General features: G+C 40.0%; 1 protein-coding gene across 1 annotated transcript in view; it reads right to left on the reverse strand.

The window, feature by feature from the left end:
• Positions 1 to 24,162, reverse strand: part of TSHR (thyroid stimulating hormone receptor) — a 157,471-nt gene that overhangs the window by 41,835 nt on the left and 91,474 nt on the right. The window contains exons 4-6 of the mRNA XM_008699076.2: positions 4,667 to 4,741; positions 2,120 to 2,194; positions 632 to 709 (exon numbers count right to left, since the gene is read on the reverse strand). Coding sequence (XP_008697298.1) covers positions 632 to 709; positions 2,120 to 2,194; positions 4,667 to 4,741 — 228 coding nt within the window. The remainder of the gene's footprint in view (positions 1 to 631; positions 710 to 2,119; positions 2,195 to 4,666; positions 4,742 to 24,162) is intronic.

Below are 24,162 nucleotides of genomic sequence, written 5' to 3' on the forward strand. Positions count from 1 at the left end.
AAACTATTTGAACTCTGAAAAATAATGATGTTGAGCAACACTGTTTTCTATTCAGTATGGCTTTGTAGGAACTTCATAGTAGTTGTATGACTGGAGTTGAGTGTGAGTGCAAAGAGCATGAGAAGCTGTTAGTTGTACCATTTTCTAATTCAGTGACCTTGGAAAAGTCACTGCTCTAAACCCAAGTTCTTCCTCTATACAATGGGGATAATAGAATACAGTATATTACAAGGTCTGCAGGTCAAATCTGGTCCACTACTTGTTTTTGTAAGTTAAATTTGATTGGAAAGATAGGCTTACTAGTTTATGTATCATGTATGGCTGCCTTTTCCCTACAATGGCAGAGGTAAGCAGTTGCCACAAAGGCCACGTGGTCTGTAAGACCTAATGGTCTTTTCTAGATCAAGTGTGCTGACCATTTCTATAAGGGAATACTTGTCTTGTTACTTAAACCACTTTGTCATTGATTACAGTACCACACCATAAGGCAATCCTCTTATTTAACTCTGTGAAACCTTTAGTAGATCATAGAGCACATCCTGCAGTATATTTCTTGGAGAGGCTGTGAAAATACGACAGTGGTCCAAATAACATTTCAGTTGTTGGCAGGAGTGGAAGTGGCAATACTCACAGTGTCAGGGTTTCATTGCACAGCCCCTGGAAAGCATTGGCAGGGATGGAAGTCATGTAAGGATTGTCTGTGATTTCACTGCAAGGGAGGGACAAAAACGCTTGGTGAAAAAAAAATACTTTCTTTCTGGCGCTGGGCTCTTGCTCGACCTATGAACTCAAATAAATAACCTGATGCAATTTAGTTTGATCTTGTTTATTTTTAAGTTTCATTGACCCTTCTTAACTGCTGGTGCCTCAGAGGTTTGGTGAGGTGGGGATGGATGTTGTAGGGGGACATGCACTCCAAATGTGCAGTAAGCAAGTGAGCTTTGGGTGTGGGCTGAAGTCCCTGACTAAATCCTCATTTGCAAGGGGAGCAGGTGGGCCTTAGAGACTTCTATAAATCTGTGACAAATACTTTGTCCATAGCAACTAGAGTTTTCTAAGTGTATGGAACCTCTAAAAAGGGCTGGTAGAATGAGATCAGTGGATTTCTTTTTATGAGTATTACTGAAGTGTCCTCTCCTTGCAAACCACTGCCAGACAGATGCTCCTGGAGAACTTTCTGTGCCAGTCTAGTTGCTAGAAGACTGCCTACATTTTTGAACTGAGCTCTTTGGCAGCAAACAAGCGTGTCAATTTTTTTTTTCTAGCAAAATCCTGAGAGTTCAGATCCGATCACTCCACATTTTGCTGACTCTGTATTGCAGACTCACCCTGTAACGCTGCATAAGTCTGTTTACTTCTATACAACTAGGTAAGACACTTGACTGTGTTGCAGGTTTTGGAAAAGGGCACATGGCCACCAATCAGAAGCCACAGGAAGTAGTTTGACCACCACCAGTTCCTGCTCCTTCGGACTCTGCTCAGACAAAATCACTTAGGTTTTCTATTCCTCTGTTTCTTCACTTATAGAATGGAAAAAATTATAACTTCCTTTTATGCCTTATAAGGTGGTCAAGAGTAGCAAACATGATAACGCATGCGTTTGAAAAGCTATTAAAAATTATGTGGAAAATGAAGTACCATCATTATTATCAAATTTTCCTTCTACTTGATCACTCCCATCAGCAAACAAACATGCCATAATTTGTCCCAGCAAACAACAACAACAAACAATAAAAAGAAACCTTTTCTCCTAACCCATTATCCTCTAACTACTGAGATATTTGCTGCCCTTTGTTAATAGTAAAACTTCCCAAAAGAATTTGTAATGGTCACCTTCTCTCAGTCTTCCCTTCTGATTCTTTCTTGAGCCAACTCCAACCAGACTTCACCCTAAAGCGCCACTGGAACTACTCTTGTCAGAATCACCAAAGCCCCATATTACTAAACCCGATGGTCATTTCTCAGTCTCTGCCTAACTTCATCCGCCAGTGCATTTGTCACAGCTGATCACTGCTTCCCCGTGAGACAATTGCTTCACTTGGTTTCAACCAACCCTTATGGCTGCACCCTACTTGTCAGTGACAAAATACTGCCAAATATTGCATGTGTGCATACTTACAGTATAAAGAATACATCAGTGGAATAAACTTTGGTCAGGTCAGGGAATACTCCAAGTCCAGTGTTGAAAATCCCACTACAGTGCATGAAAAAGAAGAGAGAATAGAAGTAAGGGAAGAAAACCAACACATAGGAAGTAGATAATGTAGTAGCTGAAAGTATGGGTTCTGAAGTCAGACAGTCAAATCCTAACTCCTTCATTAAATATGTGAGTGACCATGGGCAAGTTCCGACCCTTGGATGAGATGTTGCTCCCTCAAGGTACGAGCATCTAATTCAGTCCACCAGTGCCAATACATTTTTTTTCTCTTTAGAAGAATATGAGGATTGTTTCAGCAAAGTAGGCTTCCTATAAATAGGTTTTCAGATTCCCTTCCATGTGTGCATGTGTGTGTGATATTTCCCTGTTTTAATTGGAGAGCATTACTGGGGGGGGGCAGTGGAAAAAGGGGAGGATGGGCAGAAAGACAATATAATACCCAACTCCAAGCCAGGCTTCCTCTTTCAACCTTCACATTATATTATGTTCATTATTTTGCCAAGAGTTATTTTCCCATGGCAGTCACCTGGGAGTAGGATGGCAGCAGTGCCATTTAGAAAATATGTCTAGACAAGGGATAAAATCAATCAGAGACAACTGTCTTCACTTTCCAAAGTGTGTGTCATCAGGGTAAAATGTCAAGACTAAAAATGTACACAAAACAGCATGAATACAGCCACTCTCAGGCTCCTGGTTAATTTAACATTCATTGCAGCTGCTAGAATGTAGGTAGAGGAAATGCAGTGTTTTGTTGTTGTTGTTGTTGTTGTTGTTGTTGTTGTTGTTTGAGACACATGGCATGGCATGGGGTAAGACGTAGGCACTACCAGTAAACCTTTAAAGAAAGTCTTCCAGCAGAGAAAACTCTGGTTTCATTGATATATCTTCTTAGGTAAATTCTGACCTGACTCCTTTTAGAGGGGAAGGCATAAGATTTGAAGAGAAAAACAGGAGCCAGAGGTCTCACAAAGAGCAAATGGGATATTCCAGATAGCAAAGGAGAGAGTGGAGATTCCATAAAGAATATTAGAAGAACAGGAAACAGTGAACAAACTAGTCAGTTGCAAGAGAGGTTCATGTGGAAGTGTGTGTGGTGGGGGGAGGCCCTGGAGTTAAGTGGAGACCATATAGTGAGGCTGGAAATGCCAGATTAGGGACCAGGACCTCTTTTTTCTTCAAAACCCCAAACAAGTTCATCTCCTTTTTGATGTGTCCTCTAATTAACTGTCCCCCAAATAATGTATGTACCTCTATCACTTACCATTATTCTCCAGTAGGAAAGGAACTTTTTAATTTTATGTACAATATCTTCCCAACTACATTGTAAGCTTCTTGAAGTTAAGGACAATGTTATCTTACGGGTTCCCCACAGAGCCCTGCACATACTAAGGGATCATCGTATCAAAGAATTATTGATTGACTGAAACTCAGGGTCCACACAGGAGTGATTGGTTTGTCCCATAAGTTTTTATTATTTCCCAGATACCCCTCCAGCCACATCTCCCATCACTGTGCTCGTCTATTCTCCCTGCATCTCCCACTCCCACCTCTTCAGTCCTGAACTATTTTTAGGGCCCCAGATGAGCCATGTAGTTCCACACCTTTGTGTCTTTATCATGCTAGTCCCTCCACCTGTGTTTTTCTCCTACCCCTCCCCCTTCTTTTCCTGGGTAACTTCTATGGATGTACGCTATTATTTAAAAGCCCTAGATGGACACAAACTAATATGTTAATAATGATTATTTCTGGGTATTAGGATTAAGGTTGATTTTAATTGTTTCCTCTTGTAAAGTTTTTGTATTCTAATCTTTCACAATGCCTGTGAGCAGGAAAGAAGGGAAGAAGGGACAGGTTCTTCCCGTTGGTGCCTAGAAGACCCAAGGCCATACATACACACCCACTGAACATGTTTTTATTGAGCACCTACTCTGTGCCAGGCTGTAAAGATGCACTAGAGCATAAGGTGCTGTGCTTCCTGCCCTCAGGGAGTTTATAGCTAGCTCATAAGGTGTCGCCAAAGCAGAGCAATAGTGTTGTCTCTTCCATTTTTGTCCCCCCAGCCTCCAAGAGTTTGGGTTCTGCCCTTTGTGGCTTTTTTTTTTCTTTCTGTGTAACAGTCACTTTAATATTGTTTTGATACCCGTTTTCTAATAAAATTAACCAATGGACTCTCAGAGTTTTTTGTTTTTCTTTATTCTGTTACAGTCCATTTAAAGACTATGTATACATCATGGTATTTTCTCCCTCATGTCTCTTGGATCAAGTCTTTGGTTCCAGCATTATGTGCTGACTTTTAAATAGGTTTTTCAAATGTGGATCATTTCACCTGATACCTTGTCTGATGGGAAAGGGTGGGGAGTAAGTCACAGGATGTGATTTGTCTCAGGCCATATACCACTAAAATGACCCTGGCCCACATCATCCTAGGGAGACTCCTGGCAGATAACAGCATTATAATTCTCTCAAAAAAAAAAAAAAAGGTAGGATGGGATAGGAGTTAATACTTACAGGAACTTCAAGAGTGGGAGCTCTTTTAGGGCATCAGGGTCTATGGAAGTTAAGCTTCTGGTGTTCCGAATCTCTCTGTAAGAGTTACAGGAAACACATTCGCTATAACACATCCATTTCTGTTCTTACCGAAGTTAAAATAATATGAAACAGGTTTGACAAACGTTCATAAGAGTACACGTATATGCGGTGCCCCAGGGACTGCTTCTGCCGGGAATCCGTCCCCTCAGCAGCAAGCTCCTCCTGGCTCGTCCCAGGGACACATTGGCTATTCTGCCCTCCCCCTGAACTGACTTAGTTCCAGTCCGTTTGAATGTATGGGTGACCTTTCTCTTAATTGTAGTCTCACAGCCTTTCCCATCTCCCCCAACTTTTTATATTTAAATAGAAAAGAAAAGCTCCTCCAATGGTTTGTTGAGAACTGATATCTTTATTATTAACAATAGCACGTATCCTGGCCTTGGAGCGGGAAGCTGAGCAGACTAAATGATGGATGACAGCAAGGCAGTAAGGGCGGTGAGCTTCCTCTGTCCCACTGCTATTTCAGAGGGAGTGGATGTAGTGAGTCTTAACAGTTCACTCGAGCTGATTTTTCTATACCAGTAACTGAAGACTTCGGCACCTATGCTGTGATATTACACATGTCTGCAACTTCCATACTTAGGGTTATTTACATGCCACTCAAAGTGCACAGTTAGCATTAGTGAGGCTCATGACTGTTAGAAAGAGGTTCTCGTCAGTATAACTGAATGTATTCAACACATGTAGATTGGTTGAAAGAGTTGAAAGGTACTCTCTACGCTTATATGAAGGGGACAGAAGAACCCCATAAGACCCGTATCCTTTCCCCTTAGGGATGGCACCTAAGCCTAAAGGAACCTGCATCAACTCGCTGATAGTAACAACTAGAAGACTTAGAATCCAGCCCTGGATTTTTAAAAATGGTTTTACTGAAGAAGAATTTGCATAAACTTCATGTACAGCTGGTGTACATAGTAGTTTGCTCCTTTTTACTGCTGAATGGTCAGATGGCACTGAGATCAAATGTTCTCTCTGCCACTTCCTTCTGGCTACATATCCTTGCGCAAGTGTCTTGACCTCTCTGAGCCATAGTTCCCTCATCTATAAAATAGGGATAATAATAGCACATCTTTCACAGGACTCTTGTGAAAATAAAATAATATCTATAAAGGGTTTGACATGTAGCCTAGCACACAGTGAAGGCTCTATGAACAACAGTTTTATTATTGTTATTCTCCTGAGTGGAATGAAAGCTAGAACAGACATCAGAGACTTGAGGGTGGAGGTGCTGCCATGTTCATACAAAATAAAAAAACCCCAAAACACTAGGTGTGGTATTTGACTGAAGATGTGGAGTATGAACCAGATATTGGGAAGGAGAGGCTAGAAGCAGAAACTACTGGGGCATCTGGGTGGCTTACTCGGTTAAGCATCAGACTCTTGATTTTGGTTCAGGTCATGATCTCAGGTTGTGAGATCAAGGCCTGTGTTGGGCTCAGCCCTGGGCCTGGAGCCTGCTTAAGGGTCTCTCTCTCTTCCTCTCCCTCTGCCCCTGCAGCACCCTCCCCCCCACCCCTCTGCTCGTGCACTTGCTCTCTCAAAAAAATAATAATAATAATAATAATAATAATAATAATAAAACTCTCTTGCCCCCACCTCAACTTACTGTCTTATTAATATAAACTTACTAGTCCATTGTCTTCATTAGCATTTTTGCCCGGACAGATAACTTTATTGTTCTTTATTGGAACTTCTTGAAAGACACATCTATGCTTCAACAGAAACCATCAACAGTTTATATCCCAAGACCCTTAGAATCCCTCACCTCAAAATCAAGATCCTGCATGGAAGGAACCACTTTAGAGTAGATTTAAAATTTTGTCCTGGTTTGAAACCAAAAGCCCCGTATTTCTGGAGCTCTGTCTGTCCTGGGTAAACCGGGATGGTTGGCTACCTTATTGCACAATAGCTGCTCCCGCCTTGCCCTTCTAAGATACTTTTAGACGCTGCCGAGTTGAAGTGCCCTCTCTCTGCATGATGAGCCATAAACTCCTCGCCAGAGCTTTCCGTGGGGGGAGAAGGGTTTGAACTGCTGTCAATCAAATATAAACCAGTTAGGAGAGTTTGGCAACGGAGTGTGGTCTGGCAAACTGCTCCAGGACAGACTAATGTTGAAGAAGCCGGACTTGAGAGAATGTCACAATGAAAGGCAGGCAGCCGAAGCAGCTTTAGAGAGAGCGCACGAGAGAAATGGGAAACTGCTGTGGGCTCCAGCTGACCGAAGTAGGCTGCAGCCAACATGGCTGAAAGAGGCGGGAGAGGCTGCCAGGAGAGGGGAGACCCAGAAGAGGTGGAGTTCTTAGGGGAAATCGAAGATAGGCAAGAGTTACCACAAGAAAACATCGAGGAAAAGAAGCCGCTTGCTGAGGTAAGAAGATAGTCAGCTGCTCATGCTCACAAGTGACTTAAAAAAAAATCTCTGCTGAGAGAAAGATAAATACCTCATGACCTCACTTATATGTGGAATCTAAACAAGCCAAGCTCAGAGAAATAGAAAGGAGAGTGGTGGTTACTAGAGGCTGGGGAGGGACAGCGTCAAAGCGTACATCCATTTATAAGACTAACGAATTCTGGGGATCTAAGGCACAGCATGGCGATTACAGCTGATAATATAATAAGAATACTGCATTACATCCTTGAAAGTTGCTAAGAGAGATCTTAAGTGTGCTCACCATAAAAAAGAAATGTAATTATGTGACAGGATGGAAGTGTTAGATAATGTTTTGGTGGCAATCTTTTTGCAGTAATGTAAGCGTATCAAATCAACACATCGTTCACCTTAACCTTACCTTACATGTCAATTATATCTTAAAGCTAGAAAAATAAAATCCCTCCTGAAGTGGAGAAGGGGAAGGGGCATGAACTGCCCACTTAGCTATATGGAAATGGTGTCAGAAGTGAATGCAGCTGGTATAACCTTTTCAAAGATAGAAAGCAGAGAGGAGCAGTAGGTGAGCACTCCCAAACCTCTGATAAGAGGACAAGCGTGACAGGGGAGTCCAAATTTGAATACGTTCCAAGCCTGCACGGGGGGTGAACTTGAATCGCTCAATTTTGAGTTAAGCAATCACAGCCTGAGAGCGCAGGAGGCTAGCTTTGTTGCCAGGAAGCTGGGGACACCGAGAGAAAGGAAACATGTATATATTTCCAGCACGGCAGGTTGGCATAGAGCTGTCCCCCAGAGGGGTCTGAACAAGAGCTGAGGATGGCAGGGTCCCTGGATCAGCAGCCGGGGTCGCTGATTGAGGGCATGGGAGAGCACCGACCTGCCCTCCTTCCCCTCCACCCCGTACTGTCCCATGAGCAAGAAATAACCTTCAGTTCCCTTCGGGCTGTTATAGAGTTTAATTTTTGTCTATTTCTTATAGTTACTAGCCTACCCAAACTAATACAATAAGCATCAATACAATTCTTAAAATACAGAACATGGTGTTCATCGTGGTTGTCTCTGGTAGGTAGGTTTGGTGGCTAGGAATGTGTACGTTTCACTTTTTATTTTATCTTTTTTTTCTTTTTAAGATTTACTTATTTACTTTAGAGAGGGAGTGTATGCATCCGTGAGTGAGGGGAGGGGCAGAAGGAGAGGGAGAGAACAGACTCCTCCCTGAGCTGAGCAAGGAGCCCAACGGACACCTGCCGACCCTGCTGGGGCTCAAACCCAGGACCCTGAGATCACTACCCAAGCCGAAACCAAGAGTCAGGCATTCAACCAACTGAGCCACCCAGGCGCCCCTATTTTATCTTGTTTAAAAATTTTAAAAACTTTACATCAAAAACTAGGGATGTACTGTATGGTGATTAATATAATATAATAAAAATATTATTATAAAAATTTTTAAAAAACGAAATAAAAGGCATACAAAAAATTCCCCCAATTAAAAAAAACCACAAAGGAATATATATTCTATATAAAAATTTTTTAAAATATATAAAGTGCCAGATAGTCTGCTTCAATGTTCAAATATGCTCTTCTATGGAGTGGGGCAATTTAGCTGTGTCAAGAAAATATTTGAGGATCTTGGAGTTTATTGATTAGAAAAGCTCAGCCTTGGAGAGTAAAGGTAACCAAGGACTGAGTACACTATCACTTAGGATGGTTCTACCCATGAGGGGGTGAAGCAGGTAATAATCCTCTTCATTTTGCAGGCAAAACAATGAAGACACATTTAGCAAGAGTAAGTGACTGATCTCCTGTTACACAGAGGCAACCCCGGGCCTTAACCTAGGACTTCTAACTCCACATACTGTTTTATTTATCATTATTTTTTAATGGTGTTTAAAGGAGATCATCCACCAAAACTAAAAAGAAATTTAAATACATCCTATTGCTTAATTTCCCTTCATCGGATTTCAAATAAAATGGACATTTCAATGACAAGTGTTAACAGTGACGCCAAGTGTGCTGTGTTTTCACAAACCAGCAGATCAATAATTTAGCATACATTAGGCTCATTTAATCCTAGGGCAAGATTCTGGGCTTTTTCTTCTTCTGGGAAACATTTATTTATTCCTTTTTTTTTTTTAAGATTTATTTATTTATTTTAGAGAGAGAGCAAGGGAGTGTCTGTGGGAAGGCCAGAGGGAGAAGAGAATTTTTTTTTTTTTTAGATTTTATTTATTTATTTGACAGAGAAAGCACAGGCAGGGGGAGCAGGAGAGGGAGAAGCAGGCTCCCCGCTGATAGTGAGCCCAATGTGGGGCTCAATCCCAGGACCCTGGGATCACGCCCTGAGCCAAAGGCAGACGCTTAACCGACTAAGCCACCCAGGCACTGCAGGGAGAAGAGAATCCTAAGCAGACTTCACACTGAGCCCAGAGCCCAACGGGGGGGGGGGGGCTTGATCTCATGACCCTGAGATCACAACCTGAGCTGAAACCAAGAGTCCAATGCTTAACCTACTGTGCCACCCAGGTGCCCCCATTTGTTCATTCTTCATAAGAGAAAAGAACAGAGAAATTGGCTTGTTCAAAACAGCTGGCATTGTGGCAGGCACTTAGCACCCCAGCCTGCACCCCACACAGTGTGGGAAATCAGCAAAGTGACAGAAGAGAGTCCCCAGGTTGGGGAGAGAAAGGCAAAGGGAAGAGATATGAAGGCTTAAATCCTTCTACTATCAAGAACTTTCCCACTTCTTTTTTCCTTCCATTGTCCTGTGCCCCCTTTTCTCTCTTAACTATTCGACTGGCATTAGATCATGGCATTTGACTATGATCCTTAGTCTTAGAGATATTTGCCCACACCCTCAACACCCCCAGTTCATGAGTAGAAAGCATGCCAAGCTGGGAAACAAACTGAGGGCAAGAATGAAACTGACATCGCTTTTCACCTGCAAAGTAAGATGGCACCAAAGGAGATGAGAAAGTTGCAGGCTTGCACAGGCAGGGACCCTGAATTGGAATAAGATACAGGAAGAGAAGAGAAGCTGCCCCAGCTAGCATAGTTGGAATTTTAAGAAATACAAATGCAGTAATGTGTAAGACTACATTGTGTAAAACAAGGAACCGAATATAAGAGCCAAAAACCTAGGTCTTGGCCATCCCCCAGCTTCTTTTCAACTTATTTCAATTTGATTTTCAATTTTTTTCTAGTCTGCTTTTAAATACCAGTAGTTCAAAAAAAAAAAAAAAAAGGCCACTCTGTCTTTGACTAGGTCTGCTTGCTCTAGTGGGGAGAGATTGGTTAAAACTAAAGGAATAATTATTGGACATTTATTATGTGCAACTTTACCGTGTGCTCTGGGAGGTAGAGAGAAGTAGTAACTGATTACTTAACTACTTTAAAAAGAAGGTGTGTATGTATTGGCAAAGCCATAATTTTGTTACCTTAAGTACCTTAAAGCCTGCACAATCCTGAGGTGAAAAATGGGGCTAAGAATTAGGTAAATTAATTTTAAAGTAACATTTTCTGATAGTTTTTTTTAAATCACATAATAAGTCACCTGTGTAGTATTTTTACATCAAGTATTAATTTTAAGATTGCTGTGTATTGAAGGAACCCTTAATTTTTAAAAAGTTTATTTCATCTGACTACAAAAATAATACATATACATTGTAAGAAGTTTTAAACACATTCACATCAGTAAAGATATGAAACCTCTCATTATTCCATGATATAAAGAAAATCAGTGTTTTTTTTCTGTCTTTAAGTATGTTTTATGCTTTTAAAACGGCATTATATCAAAAGTGTTTCTCTGGGGTAAATAGTCTGTGACAACAGATTTCCCATGGTTGCTCATTATTTCATATTAAACCCTTCTAGCTGAGCATATGAGTAGTTTCCAAATTTTTGCTATTATAAATTAACTATGAGACAAATGGCTTTTATGTAAACTCTCACTCCTCTGTTTATTAGGGAAAATTTATTGAAGTGGAATTACTAGGTCAAAAAGTATAAAGTCTGTCGAAGCTCTTGGTATATACTAGATCCTTAGCTTCTAATGTCCTGATTTTTAGACTAGCAGTAACTTTTCAGCAATAGTCTATAAATTCACAGAAAAAGTTATTCCCAAATTATCAAGACTTTTCAATGAGAGAAATCTTAATTATTCTACTTTGGTAATTACCAAAGAAGTATTTCACCACTAATGTTCCATAATTAAGGGAAAAATAATCTGTAACCAAAAGGTGATATTCATGATGTTGAAGTGTCTTTTAATTGGTTGAGGAATTAAAAAATAATAGATGTTAATTCAAAGAGAGTTTATATCTTCAGATTTTTAAAGCAGAATGAAGAAAATGTAAGTTTACCAGTAGGTTTTCCACTAGAAATAGGACATTATAAAAATGATTTTCCAAATTGCCTGAAAGATGCATACAGCTAATTGCATAATTATCTAATTATCAGGACTAAAACTGGTACTCTTGTAACCCCCAATAAATCCACTTGACTCAATTTAGTGAAGCAGTGAATATTAAACCTTATCACACTATCTTCCATAAGTTGCACTTTTTATCTACCCAATTATAGAATTTTTATTTACTTGTGATTTTCAAAAAATCCACATAAAAGTAAAAATATCCTTCGAGGGTAGCGTTTTCTTTATTTCTGTTTTTAACTGAAGAGATACTATGGTTTTGCGTTAGTTTTGGAGGCATTCTTGGTTTCAAATTCTGACTCTGAAAATGCTTAGCTGAGTAAATTTGGGCAAAAGCCCTGTGGGGTACATATTACCATCTTCATTTTATATAGTGGAAACTGACGCTTAGTGAGATTAAGTGGGATTAAGTGGGATAAGTGAAGCCCTTTTAGCAGAGTGCTTGCCCATAAAAGGTATTCAGTAATTGGTAGCTGCTATTAGTAGGAATAATAATGGCAACAATCCATGTGCTATTAGCTTCTTTATAGAAAACATGAAAGAGAAGATGGAAGTGGCCAGTGTTTCACCATTTTACAGGTGTAAGTCTTTATCAAATGTATATTTGGGGGGCACCTGGATGGCACAGTTGGTTGAGCATCTGACTCTTGGTTTCAGCTCAGGTTGTGATCTCAGGGTTGTGAGACTGAGTGCTGCACTGTGCTGCATTCTCAGCAGAGAGTTTGCTTGAGATTCTCTCCCCTTTTCTCTCTCTCGAATGAATAAATGAATCCTTGAAAAAAAAAGTATATTTGGGGGGGCCAGACTGTATCCCAGCTGAAGTTTAAAACCCAGGAGAACTGATTTGTTTCCACTTAGGACTCTCAATAACTTATAAAGAAACCGCTATTGTAATTTTCTCTTATAAATCCTCAATGTCTTTTAACCATTGTTAACTGATATGTAACTGCTACGTCTTCTGAATATCTCTTGTTGTATAACAAATTACCCCAAACTAAGTGGCTAAAATAACAATCATCTTGTTATAGAGCTCATGATGTTGTGGATTAGGATTTCAGGCAGTGGTAAACTGGGTTTTTCTTCTGCTTCATGTGGCCTCCACTGGGATCACTGGTTGTTTTTTAGCTGGTGTCTGGATCAATATAGAGGGTCTAAGATAGCTGTGCTTCTATGCCTGGCCCTTTGAAGGTGATTGTTAGAAAGCTAGGCTTAGGAGTGCCTGGGTGGCACAGCTGGTTAAGCGACCAACTCTTGGTTTCGGCTCAGGTCTGATCTCAGGGTCATGAGATTAAGCCCTGCGTCAGGCTCTACACTCAGTGCAGAGTCTCCTTAAGTTTCTCTCTCCCTCTCCCTTTGCCCCTACCTCCTTCTCTCTCTATCTCTCTAATAAATAAATAAATCTTTTAAAAAAAACCAAGCAGCTCAGCTCAGCTAGGCCCTTCTCCACATCTCCATGTAATAATTCAGGGCCTCCCAATATGGTCTTCCCTTCAGCAGAGTTCTTACATAGTGGCTTAAGGCTCCAAGTATCTAAAGTGAAATGTGCCAGTTATCTTAGAAACAGGGCCTGAAAATGCATGATGTCACTTCCACCCTAATCTACTAAAGTATTGAACAAACATTTCAAAATTCGAACAAAACCAGAAATCCATAGACTCAGGAAGTCCAGAAAACCCCCAGTAGGTTAAATACAAAGAAAATGTCACCTAGGTATATTATTTTGAAAACCAAAGTCATAAAGTCCTTTTTTTTTAAATTAAGATTTTTATTTATTTGACAGAGAGAGAGAGAGAGCACAAGCAGGGGAAGCGGCAGAGGGAGAGGGAGAAGCAGACGCCCCACTGAGCAGGGAGACTAACACGGGGCTTGATCCCAGGACCCTGAGATCATGACCTGAGCCAAAGGCAGATGCTTAACCACTGAGCCATCCATGTGCCCCCAAAGTCATAAAATCTTGTTTTGTTTAGTTTTTTTTTCCCAAAGTCATAAAATCTTAAAAGCAGCCAGAGAAAAGAGGACGTGTTCTCTACAGGAGAACAATGGTAAGAATAGGAATGACTACTCATTGGAAGCAATGGAGGCCAGAAGACATTGAAAGATATCTTCAAAGGGCTGAAACAAAATGCCTTGCCAGAATTCTATACCCAGCTAAAATACTTTTCAAATATTAAGGTAAAATAAAATTATCTTCAGATAAAGGAAGCTGAGAAAATTTGTTGCCAGCAGGACCACACTAACATGCTTAAAGAAGTCCCTTAAGTTAAACGAAATGGATCGTTGGATCTATGGAAAGAATGAACACTGGAAACTTTAAATATGCAAGTATATATAAGAGACTAGTTTTTCTTTAATCAAATTCTTTAGAAGTCAATTAACTCTTTAAAAAATAGCAATGTACTGTGAGATTTATAACCTATATAGAAAAAAATATATATAACAAAAATACCACAAAAGATGGGAGGAGGTAAATGCAATAATAATTTCAAAAGTTTCTTACCAGGCATGAGTATTGGTATAATAAGCCTTCTTGGTAGACTATGATAAATGAAGGATGCATTTTGTAACCCCTTGAATAACCACAAAAAAATATTACAAAGAGCTAAAAAGTTAAAAGAAAAGGTTGAATAGAATACTAAAAAAAGCAAAAACAACCTGATTAATCCAAAAGAGGACAAAGGAGTTGAATAAGGGAACAAAGAAGACAGAAAACAAATTGGAAAATGGCAGATTTCAATTGAACTGTATCAATAATAGCAGTAAATGCAATGGAGTTAAATACTGCAAAAGACAGAGATCATCAGACTGGATTTAAAGCAAGGTCCAATTACATAAAATATACTGTACATATAAAGTCACAGAGTTATGGAACCCAGTTGTTTGTTTGTTTGTTTGTTTTTACAGCAAAATTATAGTAGCTACGTCAGAGAATTGGTGCAGATTGAGTAAATATGTGCTGAACATTTAGCATAGTGTTGGGACATAGTATGTTCTCAATTAGGGATAGCTAAACAGATACCAAATGTTCTATCAATCAGATTTTTCATTAATTCAGACAGGTCTTCTCTTTCAATTCATTATTTTATTTTTTTTATTTTTTATTTTTTATTTTTTATTAATAATTTTTTTATTATATTATGTTAGTCACCATACAGTACATCCCTAGTTTTTGATGTAAAGTTCCATGATTCATTACTTGCGTATAACAGCCAGTGCACCATGCAATGTGTGCCCTCCTTAATGCCCATCAACAGCCTATCCCATTCCCCTAGTTCATTATTTTAAAAGAGCAATTTCAGAATATATTTGATTGTTCCCTTTTGGGGCTTTGGTTTGATGGTTTCTTCTAGTTAGGTGTGGGTGATTGGCACATAAAACATACTGCCTTGTGGAAACTATTATCATCATACATTTGTATTGTTATCACACATTTTAGTAAGTTCTATAGAGCAAAAATAAAGGATTCAATGATAGATTCAGGTGGGGAAATCTAATGTAGATGGGGGTGGGCTCAAGGGTATGTATAAGTAATATTCAGGAAGAAAAGATAAATAATCAGTATAGTTAATAGGCAAAGAGAGAGACGAAAGAACTTTGCAGACACAGGCAAAAGCATCTGAAGGCCCTCAGGTGGGGAAGATCTTGGACCGTCCAAGGAATTAAAGAACACAGGTGTGCAGGAATGGAGCAAGATGAGGAGGCAGAGGTGGGCGGGGGCCAGCCATGGTCCTGGCCTGGAAGTTTCCGTTGAAAACCCTGGATTTATCCTAAGAGCAAAATCACTCCGGCTATGGTGCAGAAATGAATTAGAGGAAGCCCAAACTGGAAAGATGAGTTAATCTATGAAATTACTATACTCCAAGAAAGAAATTATGATGGTTTGTGCAAGGGTCATGGCAATGGAGAGGTAGGGGGTACATTTTTTATATATTAGTGTAGTAGAATCAACAGGACTTGGTGAAGGATTAGAAGGGGGTGATAAGGAAAGAAGGTACAGTGATACCCCTCAGGTACCTGGAATTGGCAGTGAGATGGAGGAGTGGTGGAGGAGGAGAGGCCGATTTCAGCTTGGGGCATTTAAGTAGTGAGATACATATGAGACATCTCAGAAGAGACATCAAGGAGGCTGACAGGTAAATGGCCCAAAGCTAAAAAGAGAGGACTGGACTAGTGATGTAAACTTGAGAATAGTTGGATAAGGTCACATGGAGGAGAATCGTAGAGTAAGAAGAGAAGAAGACACAGGCCTGGGTCATATGGAACCCCAACGTTTAAAAATGAGGAAGAAGAATGAACCAGCAAAGGAGAATAAGCGAGACCAACTAGAGTGGTAGAGGATGGCCAGGAATGTGGACTCACAGAGGCCAAGGGAAGAGGATTTGGGTAAGAATAGAATGATCCACTATTTTGAATCCTGTGTATAGCTGTAAGATGTAATGACCACAGTTTTAGCACTGTGTTAAACATAACTGTATTTATTGACTGAATAGGTAGCTTTTTATCTTTGGAAAGCCAGCTATAGGTTCCCAACAATTTTAGTGCATATTTTCTACCCTTGCAATTCCTATCAGCACAATCTAAGCAAGAACCGGGAAGCCAGCTCATAGGAAAAATATAGTGCATTAGCAGGAGAAGTTTGAAAGCAGTGAAAGGATAAGGTTAGAAGTGGGGATGATGAGCTCCGAGTCCTTCCGTAGCCCTAACTCAGCCAATTTACCAAATCACACCACTGAAAAAGGGACCGGGAGAGGGAGGGCAGCTGAGGAAGGACATCCATGCAACAGAGTAACATTATGTTCTTTAACTTGCTAATGTTCTCACTGAGGCTTTTCAGTAAGTGCTAGCAATATGCAATGACATTGGGCATCAGCACACCTTAGTTCAGTATCTATGTTCGCAGCAAATCCAACCTGGTGAGGGACTCTGCTGCATAAATAAATCAGAGGGCTTCAGTTCTCTGCTGGGAGTGCCAGGGAAGTTGGGTTGACAGTAGAGGAGTAGATGAGACAAATCATTCTATACTGACATTTGCTTTCATGCTTTCTATCTCAATTCTCTGAGGGAAGGAGAGGGATTTTTCAGCTCTGTTTCTCTCATGCGAGTAGCATAATGCTTTGTTTATACTCATTGCTCAATAAATGATTACAAAATAAAGGTATTAAGCAGTTGTGTGGCAGGAGTCCAGAAGTCTTTACTTACCCTTTGTGCCAACTAAAACCATTTGCAGATGATAATGTAGGATATATATTAGGCAAATCTGGAGAATGCAAAATGTGTTATTCTCTTATTTTCTAAGATATTAAACTGAATACCTCATATACATAAGAGAAATATCCTTTTAAAAATCCACTTGAATATTCATCCTCTTTTTAGTTTTTGTATTTAGTAGTTTTCTTTGCTCTACGAAATTAACTGTTCCACTCAGAGGGAGAAAATTGATATTTCTAAGAGAAATGTTATCAACTAGAATCTTTATGAGGAAAGGTCATAATAATAACAAAACAGTTATTTTTAAGAGCTGCAGGGTGTATATAGAGCTTTGTTACAAATTAGTTTCTTTGATTTTTTTGGAGAAAGGGGCAGAGAATCAAAATGGTATAATAAATGAACATTATATTTCGAGTCTGAAGATTTTGTTTTGAATTTAATGTTGTCCTTACTGACCTTGATTCTCAGTTCTCTTGGATGTTGTACTTTCTCTAGTTTCAATTTACTGTTCCTTTATAAATTTCTTGTGAAAGATGCATAATTTATTTTTAGCCTTCATTTCTAATCTATGTCTTTTTAAAGCTATACGTTTTCTTCTGAGTGTGACTTTAACTGCATCTTATGGGTTTTGATTTGTCATATTTTTTTAAAAGATTTTATTTATTTATTTGACAGAGAGAGAGACAGCCAGCGAGAGAGGGAACATAAGCAGGGGGAGTGGGAGAGGAGGAAGCAGGCTCCCTGCTCAGGAGCCTGATGTGGGGCTCGATCCCAGGACCCTGGGATCACGCCCTGAGCCAAAGGCAGACGCCCAAAGACTGAGCCACCCAGGCATCCCAGATTTGTCATATTTTTATTGTCATTTAGCTAAAATTATTTTCTAGTGCCTATTGTGATTTCTTCTTTGATTCATGCTTATTTAGAAGTGCATTGTTTACTAGTCAGAGAACTTGATTTTAATTTTTTGTAAGCTATTGAGACTTGCTTTCATGGCCCTACATATGGTCAATTTTGATAAATGTTCCATGTGTCCTTGAAAAGAATATGTACTCTGCACTTGTTGGATACAATATTTTATACAAGTCAATGAGGTGAAGTTGGCAAATTATATTGGTCAAACCTTATTAATTTCTTATCAGTATTTTTACTTTTCTTGTATGCATGTTCTATTGGAGAAAGCTCTATTGAAACAAATCCCCACTATGATGGTGGGTATCTATTTTATTTTTTCAGTTCTGTCAGTTTCTGCTTTACATGGTTTGAAGCTCTGCTCCTACAGATACTCAAATTTAGAATCATTATATCTCTCTATAGGAATCCTTTTTATCATAATAAAATTTCCCTTTTTATATATAGTAAGACTTTGGGGTTAATATATAGTGGCATATTTATATCTATTTTCTCGTGGTTATTGTTTGCATGTTAATATTTTTATCCTTATACTTTTAGTCTTTCTATATCATTGTGTCCCTTGTAAGAAGCATACACTTGAATTTTTTGTTTTAATTAACCTACCTGGTAGGTATTGAAATTGGAATATTAAGTCCTTTTACATTTAATGCAATTAATGTAAATATTGATTATTTGCTGTTAAATCTACTATTTGTTTTAGAAGTTCTTCATTACTTCAAATTTCTTGCCCTTTTTTGTATTAATTTTTTTTAGATTTTATTTATTTGAGAAAGGGAGACAGCACAAGCAGGGGGAGCAGCAGAGGGAAAGCAGACTCCCCACTGAGAGTGGAGCCCAATGCGGGCTCCAGGCAGGGCTCAATCCTAGGACCCTGAGATCATGACTTGAGCCAAAGTCAGATGCTTAACCAACTTAGCCACCTGGGGGCCCCTAGTATTAATTAATTTTTATTATTCTATTCCTCACTACTATTAGCTTGTTAGTAATCTATTCTTTTACAATTATTTTAGTTGTTGCCCTGTGGATTAAAACATGTATTCATTAGGGTGTTGCTGCTGTGAGGAGGGTGGGTGGCAGCGGCTAAGAAAGAAAGAGGAGGGTGTGGCAGCAAGCGGGAGTCGGGAACAGTGTCCGCGGTTTGGATTGCTGAAACCGTCATGAAGAACACCCCCTAAACTCCCATGATCGGTGCAGATTCCTATGGGGAAGGCCCATGTTGTTGATGTCTTGCAGCCTTGGTTCTGGATCTTGAGAAGGAAGCGGTGGAATTAGTAATAGTGATGCTTTTTAGGATTTGGGGATGTTCCTTGCCCAAAAATTTCCTGGAAAATGGACTCGTATTAAGTGTGAGTAAAAGGCATAATAGATTGGAACTCAGGGAAGACACAGAGGTTCCTACGGAGAGCAACCAGCTAATGATTGCATTTTAAAGACGATTTCTGTGACTGAGTTGTCTTTTGGAAGATTAAATCCATTTCAGGAGGACTTGGAACTGGTCCTTGCCTTTCTATCACAACAGAGGATGTTATTATATTGATGGCCTTTTCTTACCTCCAAACAAAACTGTGTTGTCCACTGTGCCTAAGTCACCAGAAGAGGACGTGAAGGCTAACCAGCTCACAGTTCCACAGAACAAATTGTCCAGTCTAATCCCTCCCCTCAGCTACGGAATGTTATGAAAGTACAAAGTTCAGAAAATGTTCCTGGCCCCACCCATCTACCAGCTGTAATCAAAGCTGTGGATGATGATGAAGACAGTGATGATCAGTTTTGTAAGGAAGGTGATGAAACCAACACACGTCTGAAGCTCATGATGGATTACAGACAGCCTCTACTCAGAAACCTGGGGTCAGTTTGAAGCAGGTGAATGTTCGAATTTTGGAATAAAAACTTTTGAGGAAACTAAGTCAAAGAAAATGAAAGAAAAATCCAAGAAGCAAGGTGAAGTTTCTTCCGGAGTTTCCAGTCTTTTACTCCTACCTCAGCCCATTCCAGGTCCTGAAAACGAGAATGTCCGGACTGTAGTGAGGAGAGTAACTCTTTCCAGCCAACAAGGAGAAGAATCCTTGGTAAGATTGAGTCTCACCGAGAGACTGGGAAAACGAAAATTTTCAGTAGGTGGTGACAGTGATCCTCCATTAAAGCGTAGCCTTGCACAGAGGTTAGGGAAGAAAGTGGAAGCCTTAGGCACTAACGCTGACAAAGCACCAAAGAAAGTTCACGTTTCCAAGTCTCTGTAGGAGCGATTAGGCATGTCAGCTGGTCCAAACATTGACGAGTCAGCAGAGTCACTAAAGTTGGTGAGATCCATGTGAAGACATTAGAAGAAATTCTTCTTTTCTTTCTTTTCTTCCTTCCTTCCTTTCTTTTCTCAGAGAGAGAGGCAGCCAGAAAGAGAGAGAACACAGGCAGGGGGAGTGGAAGAGGAAGAAGCAGGCTCCCAGTGGAGGAGCCTGATGTGGGGCTTGATCCCAGAATGCTGGGATCACACCCTGAGCCAAAGGCAGACGCTTAACGACTGAGCCACCCAGGCGCCTCTAGAAGAAATTCTTGAAAAAGCCAGTCAGAGATGTGGAGAATTGCAACCTAAACTCAAGACAGAAGGACCTCCAAAAGTTGATGATTTTACTTTAGGAACAAGAAGCCCCTCCACTATCTGAATCAAAACCTTCTCTGAGGTCCTGGCTGAAAAGAAACATCAGCAGCAGGAAGCGGAGAGACAAAAAAGCAAAAATAATGTAACAAAAAAACCTTGCATCAAGCTGAAGACCGATAGTGAAATTTAAAAAACAGTGGTTTTGCCACCTGTAGTTACCAGCAAAGCACAATCAGAGGAGCTCGCAGGTGGAACAAAGTCTAGGCAGGTGGTGCATGTCAAGACGCTGGAGGAAATTCAGCAGGAGAAGGCACTACGGGTATAGCAGCTCTGAGACCAGCACCAGCTCCCAGCCTCAGCTTGAGGCCACCCTCCAGGGCAAGGCAGCTTCTCCAAATCACAAAAAACAAAACAAAACAAAAACAAAACCAGGTATAAAAGAAGAGAAGACAGTTCAAGAAGGAAGTGAAGTTGCTTCCCAGAGCAGTGTTACTAGAACAGAGGATAAAGAGGCTTCAGTAGAGCCCACAGGAGTTGGCATCACCAAAATTCAGGTCAAGAGATGTGAGACCATGAGAGAGAAGCACATGCCGAAATAGCTGGAGAGGGGAAACTCACAGAAGGAAAAATCAGTTTTGACACCCCTTTGGGAAGATGGAGACTCCTGGAATACTCAGATAGCAGAGAAGCCAGTGCTCACTGCTGTGCCGGGCATCACACAGCACCTAATAAAGCGGCTTCCCACAAAGTCATCCCAAAAGGCAGAGGTAAAAACCTCAGGCACTGGGGACACAATATTGAATGTGAAATGTGCAGCACAGACCTTGGAAAAAAGGGGTAAATCTAAACCCAAAGTCAATGTGAAGCCATCTGTGGTTAAAGTTGTCTCATCCCCCAAATTGGCCCCCAAAGGCAAGGCAGTGGCGGTCCACCCTGCTGTCATTGCAGCTGTGCAGCCACTCAGCTCCAGTGGCGTCCTACAGGAAAGCCCCACCAAAAGGCAGCTGTGGCAGTTATCCCACTCCTTTCTGAGGACAAGTCAGTCACTATTCCCGAGATGGAAAAACCTAGAGACCATCTTGTGCTACCTCCAACCCAGTCTTCTTCAGATTCCTCCCCACCGGAACCATCTGGCCCTTCTTCATCCCAGATGGCTATGAAAACTCGCTGACTCAGATCACCTCAACAGGAAAGCCCCTGCTTTCTGTGGAGGATGATTTTGAGAAACTAATATGGGAGATTATAGGAGGCAAATTAGAAGCTGAGATTGACTTAGATCCTGGGAAAGATGAAGATGACCTTCTGCTTGAGCTGTCAGAGATGACTGATAGCTGAGGGTGGTAGAACACTAAAAAAAACAAACAACCTGGACTTAGTTTCATCAATTATAACATTTACCCAAGATGATCACTTCTTTAATCTAGAATTTGTCCCAAATCAGAAGTATACCTCTGAATTACCTTTATGGGTCCTGGATTCCTTGGGGTCAGATTTTTAAAGTCCCTTGATAACCATTTTGTCCATTTGATGCCATGGTTTAGCATCTGTGAGAAAAATATTCTGATTTACACCTCTCCACAGAAAAACCGAGAGGGAGATCCAAGTTGAAGGCTGCAAGAGAACTTAGTGAGTCCTTAAGTGTTTGTCAGTTTGGACGTTTTCCCCCCTTTGCTGTAGTATTTCTTTGATGTATTGTCTTAATGTACTTATTAATGTAACCTGACTTGGAAAAGGATGACGACCAGCTGCTGCCAGTAAGGACAAAATTTCACACTACCACTAAACGAAAGATCTATTCCATCTGCGTTAAATTGTATGTCTTTTTAAAGGTATTTGGAGATTCAACTAAGCTTAAGAGAGCAGCTCCGGAAGCTTGTAATCTGGACATAACTTTTTCAACCTGATTTCCATGCTTCTGCTGCTCTGTAAGCCTCTGAAAAGCAATAGCTAACTTATTATTACTGTAATTTTTTTAAGGCTTTAAAGTGCCACAGGGGTCTTCTGAAACTAATTTTCTATTTGTTGGATTCCCTGGATTCTTAATAAGAGATGGTGACATATGGTTAGAGGAATTCTTTTTTTAGCATGAAAGTTGTCCTTTCTCCAGTTCTTGCCTCCTACTGGCATTGAATTATCACAGGGATAAAAATTGGTTAATTTTTTATTTCTAACTCTCCCAGCAAACTCCTCTTGCCCAGTATTTATTTGGTGCCCTTTAACCACCAGAGGGAAAAAAAGATAAACTCCTCCACACTGCCAATATTTATCTATGGACTGTAGCAGTACACTGAATTGTACTGTAGCGGGGATTATTGAGATGCTTTGGGGGTGTATTGTATACCTTCCCATTTTCTTCATTTCTGAATTGAATTTTCTTATCTTGATGTCAGTCTCTTTCATATCACCTCAAGGTTTAGGCTTGTGAAAGAACAGTATGATGGGAATAAGAGTCTTGAAAGGAGACATATTATATATAACCAGAAGGAAAAGGAAAGAAGAACTTGTCTGTTTTGATATTTTGCTATAGGTGGTCAGTTTGTTTTTCATAGGGAAATCTGATCCACCTGTCATGTTGGCTCCTAAGGAATGCTGTTGTAAGTGGCTCATCAAGAGCTGAACTTCATGTAGCCTTGTTGGGAATATGGAAAACAAAGAAAGCCACAGGACTACCCATTCAGTCTTGGGAAGATCTGGATGATTCTGCACAAGCAAAAAAGACTTGAAACTTATGTATACACACCTCTCTACCAATCCATCTTCAGCTGACTGAATGTTGTATAATAGCCCTTCTCCAAAGCAGTAGTGAAATGTTCTGGTTTCACCACAGATTTTCTACCAGATGGACTTCACATATATATATTCAGAGTTCCATCCTAAAGCAACAGAATATACATTCTTCTTGAGTGCACGTGGAACATTCTCCAGAACAGATCACATACTGGGTCACAAATCAAGTTTCAACCAGTACCAAAAGATAGGGATCATTCCCTGCATATTTTTGGATCACTGTGCTTTGAAACCTGAACTCAATCACAAGAGGAAATTTGGAAAGAACTCAAATACATGGAGCCTAAAGAACATCCTACTAAAGAATGAATGAGTCAACCAGGAAATTAAAGAAGAATTTTTAAAAATTATGGAAACAAATGAAAATGAAAACACAACTGTTAAAAATCTTAGGGATGCAGTAAAGGCAGTCCTAAGAGAGAAGTATATAGCAATACAAGCCTTTCTCAAGAAATAAGAAAGGTCTCAAATACACAACCTAACCTTACACCTAAAGGAGCTGGAGGAAGAACAGCAAATAAAGCCTAAACCCAGCAGGAGAAGAGAAATAATAAAAATTAGAGTGGACATCAATGAAACAGAAACCAAAAGAACAGTAGAACAGATCAATGAAACTAGGAGCTGGTTCTTTGAGAGAATTAATAAGATTGATAAACCCCTGGCTAGACTTATCACAAAGAAAAGAGAAAAGATCCAAATAAATAAAATCATGAATGAAAGAGAAGAGATAACAACCAACACTGAAGAAATAAAATTATAAGAACATATTTTGAGCAACTATATGCCAACAAATTAGGCAATCTGGAAGAAATGGAAGCATTCCTAGAAATGTATAAACTACCAAAACTGAAACAGGAAGAAATTAAAAACCCGAACAGACCCATAACCAGCAAGTAAATTGAAGCAGTAATCAAAAATCTCTCAACAAACAAGAGTCCAGGGCCAGATGGCTTCCCAGGGGAATTCTACCAAACATTTAAAGAAGAATTAATACCTATTTTTCTGAAGTTGTTTCAAAAAATAGAAATGAAAGGAAAACTTCCAAACTCTCTGAGGCCAGCATTACCTTGATCCCGAAACCAGACAAAGACCCCACCAAA

The sequence above is a fragment of the Ursus maritimus genome, unplaced genomic scaffold (genome assembly GCF_017311325.1).
Source record: "Ursus maritimus isolate PB19 unplaced genomic scaffold, ASM1731132v1 scaffold_25, whole genome shotgun sequence".
NCBI classification, from domain to species: Eukaryota; Metazoa; Chordata; class Mammalia; order Carnivora; family Ursidae; genus Ursus; species Ursus maritimus.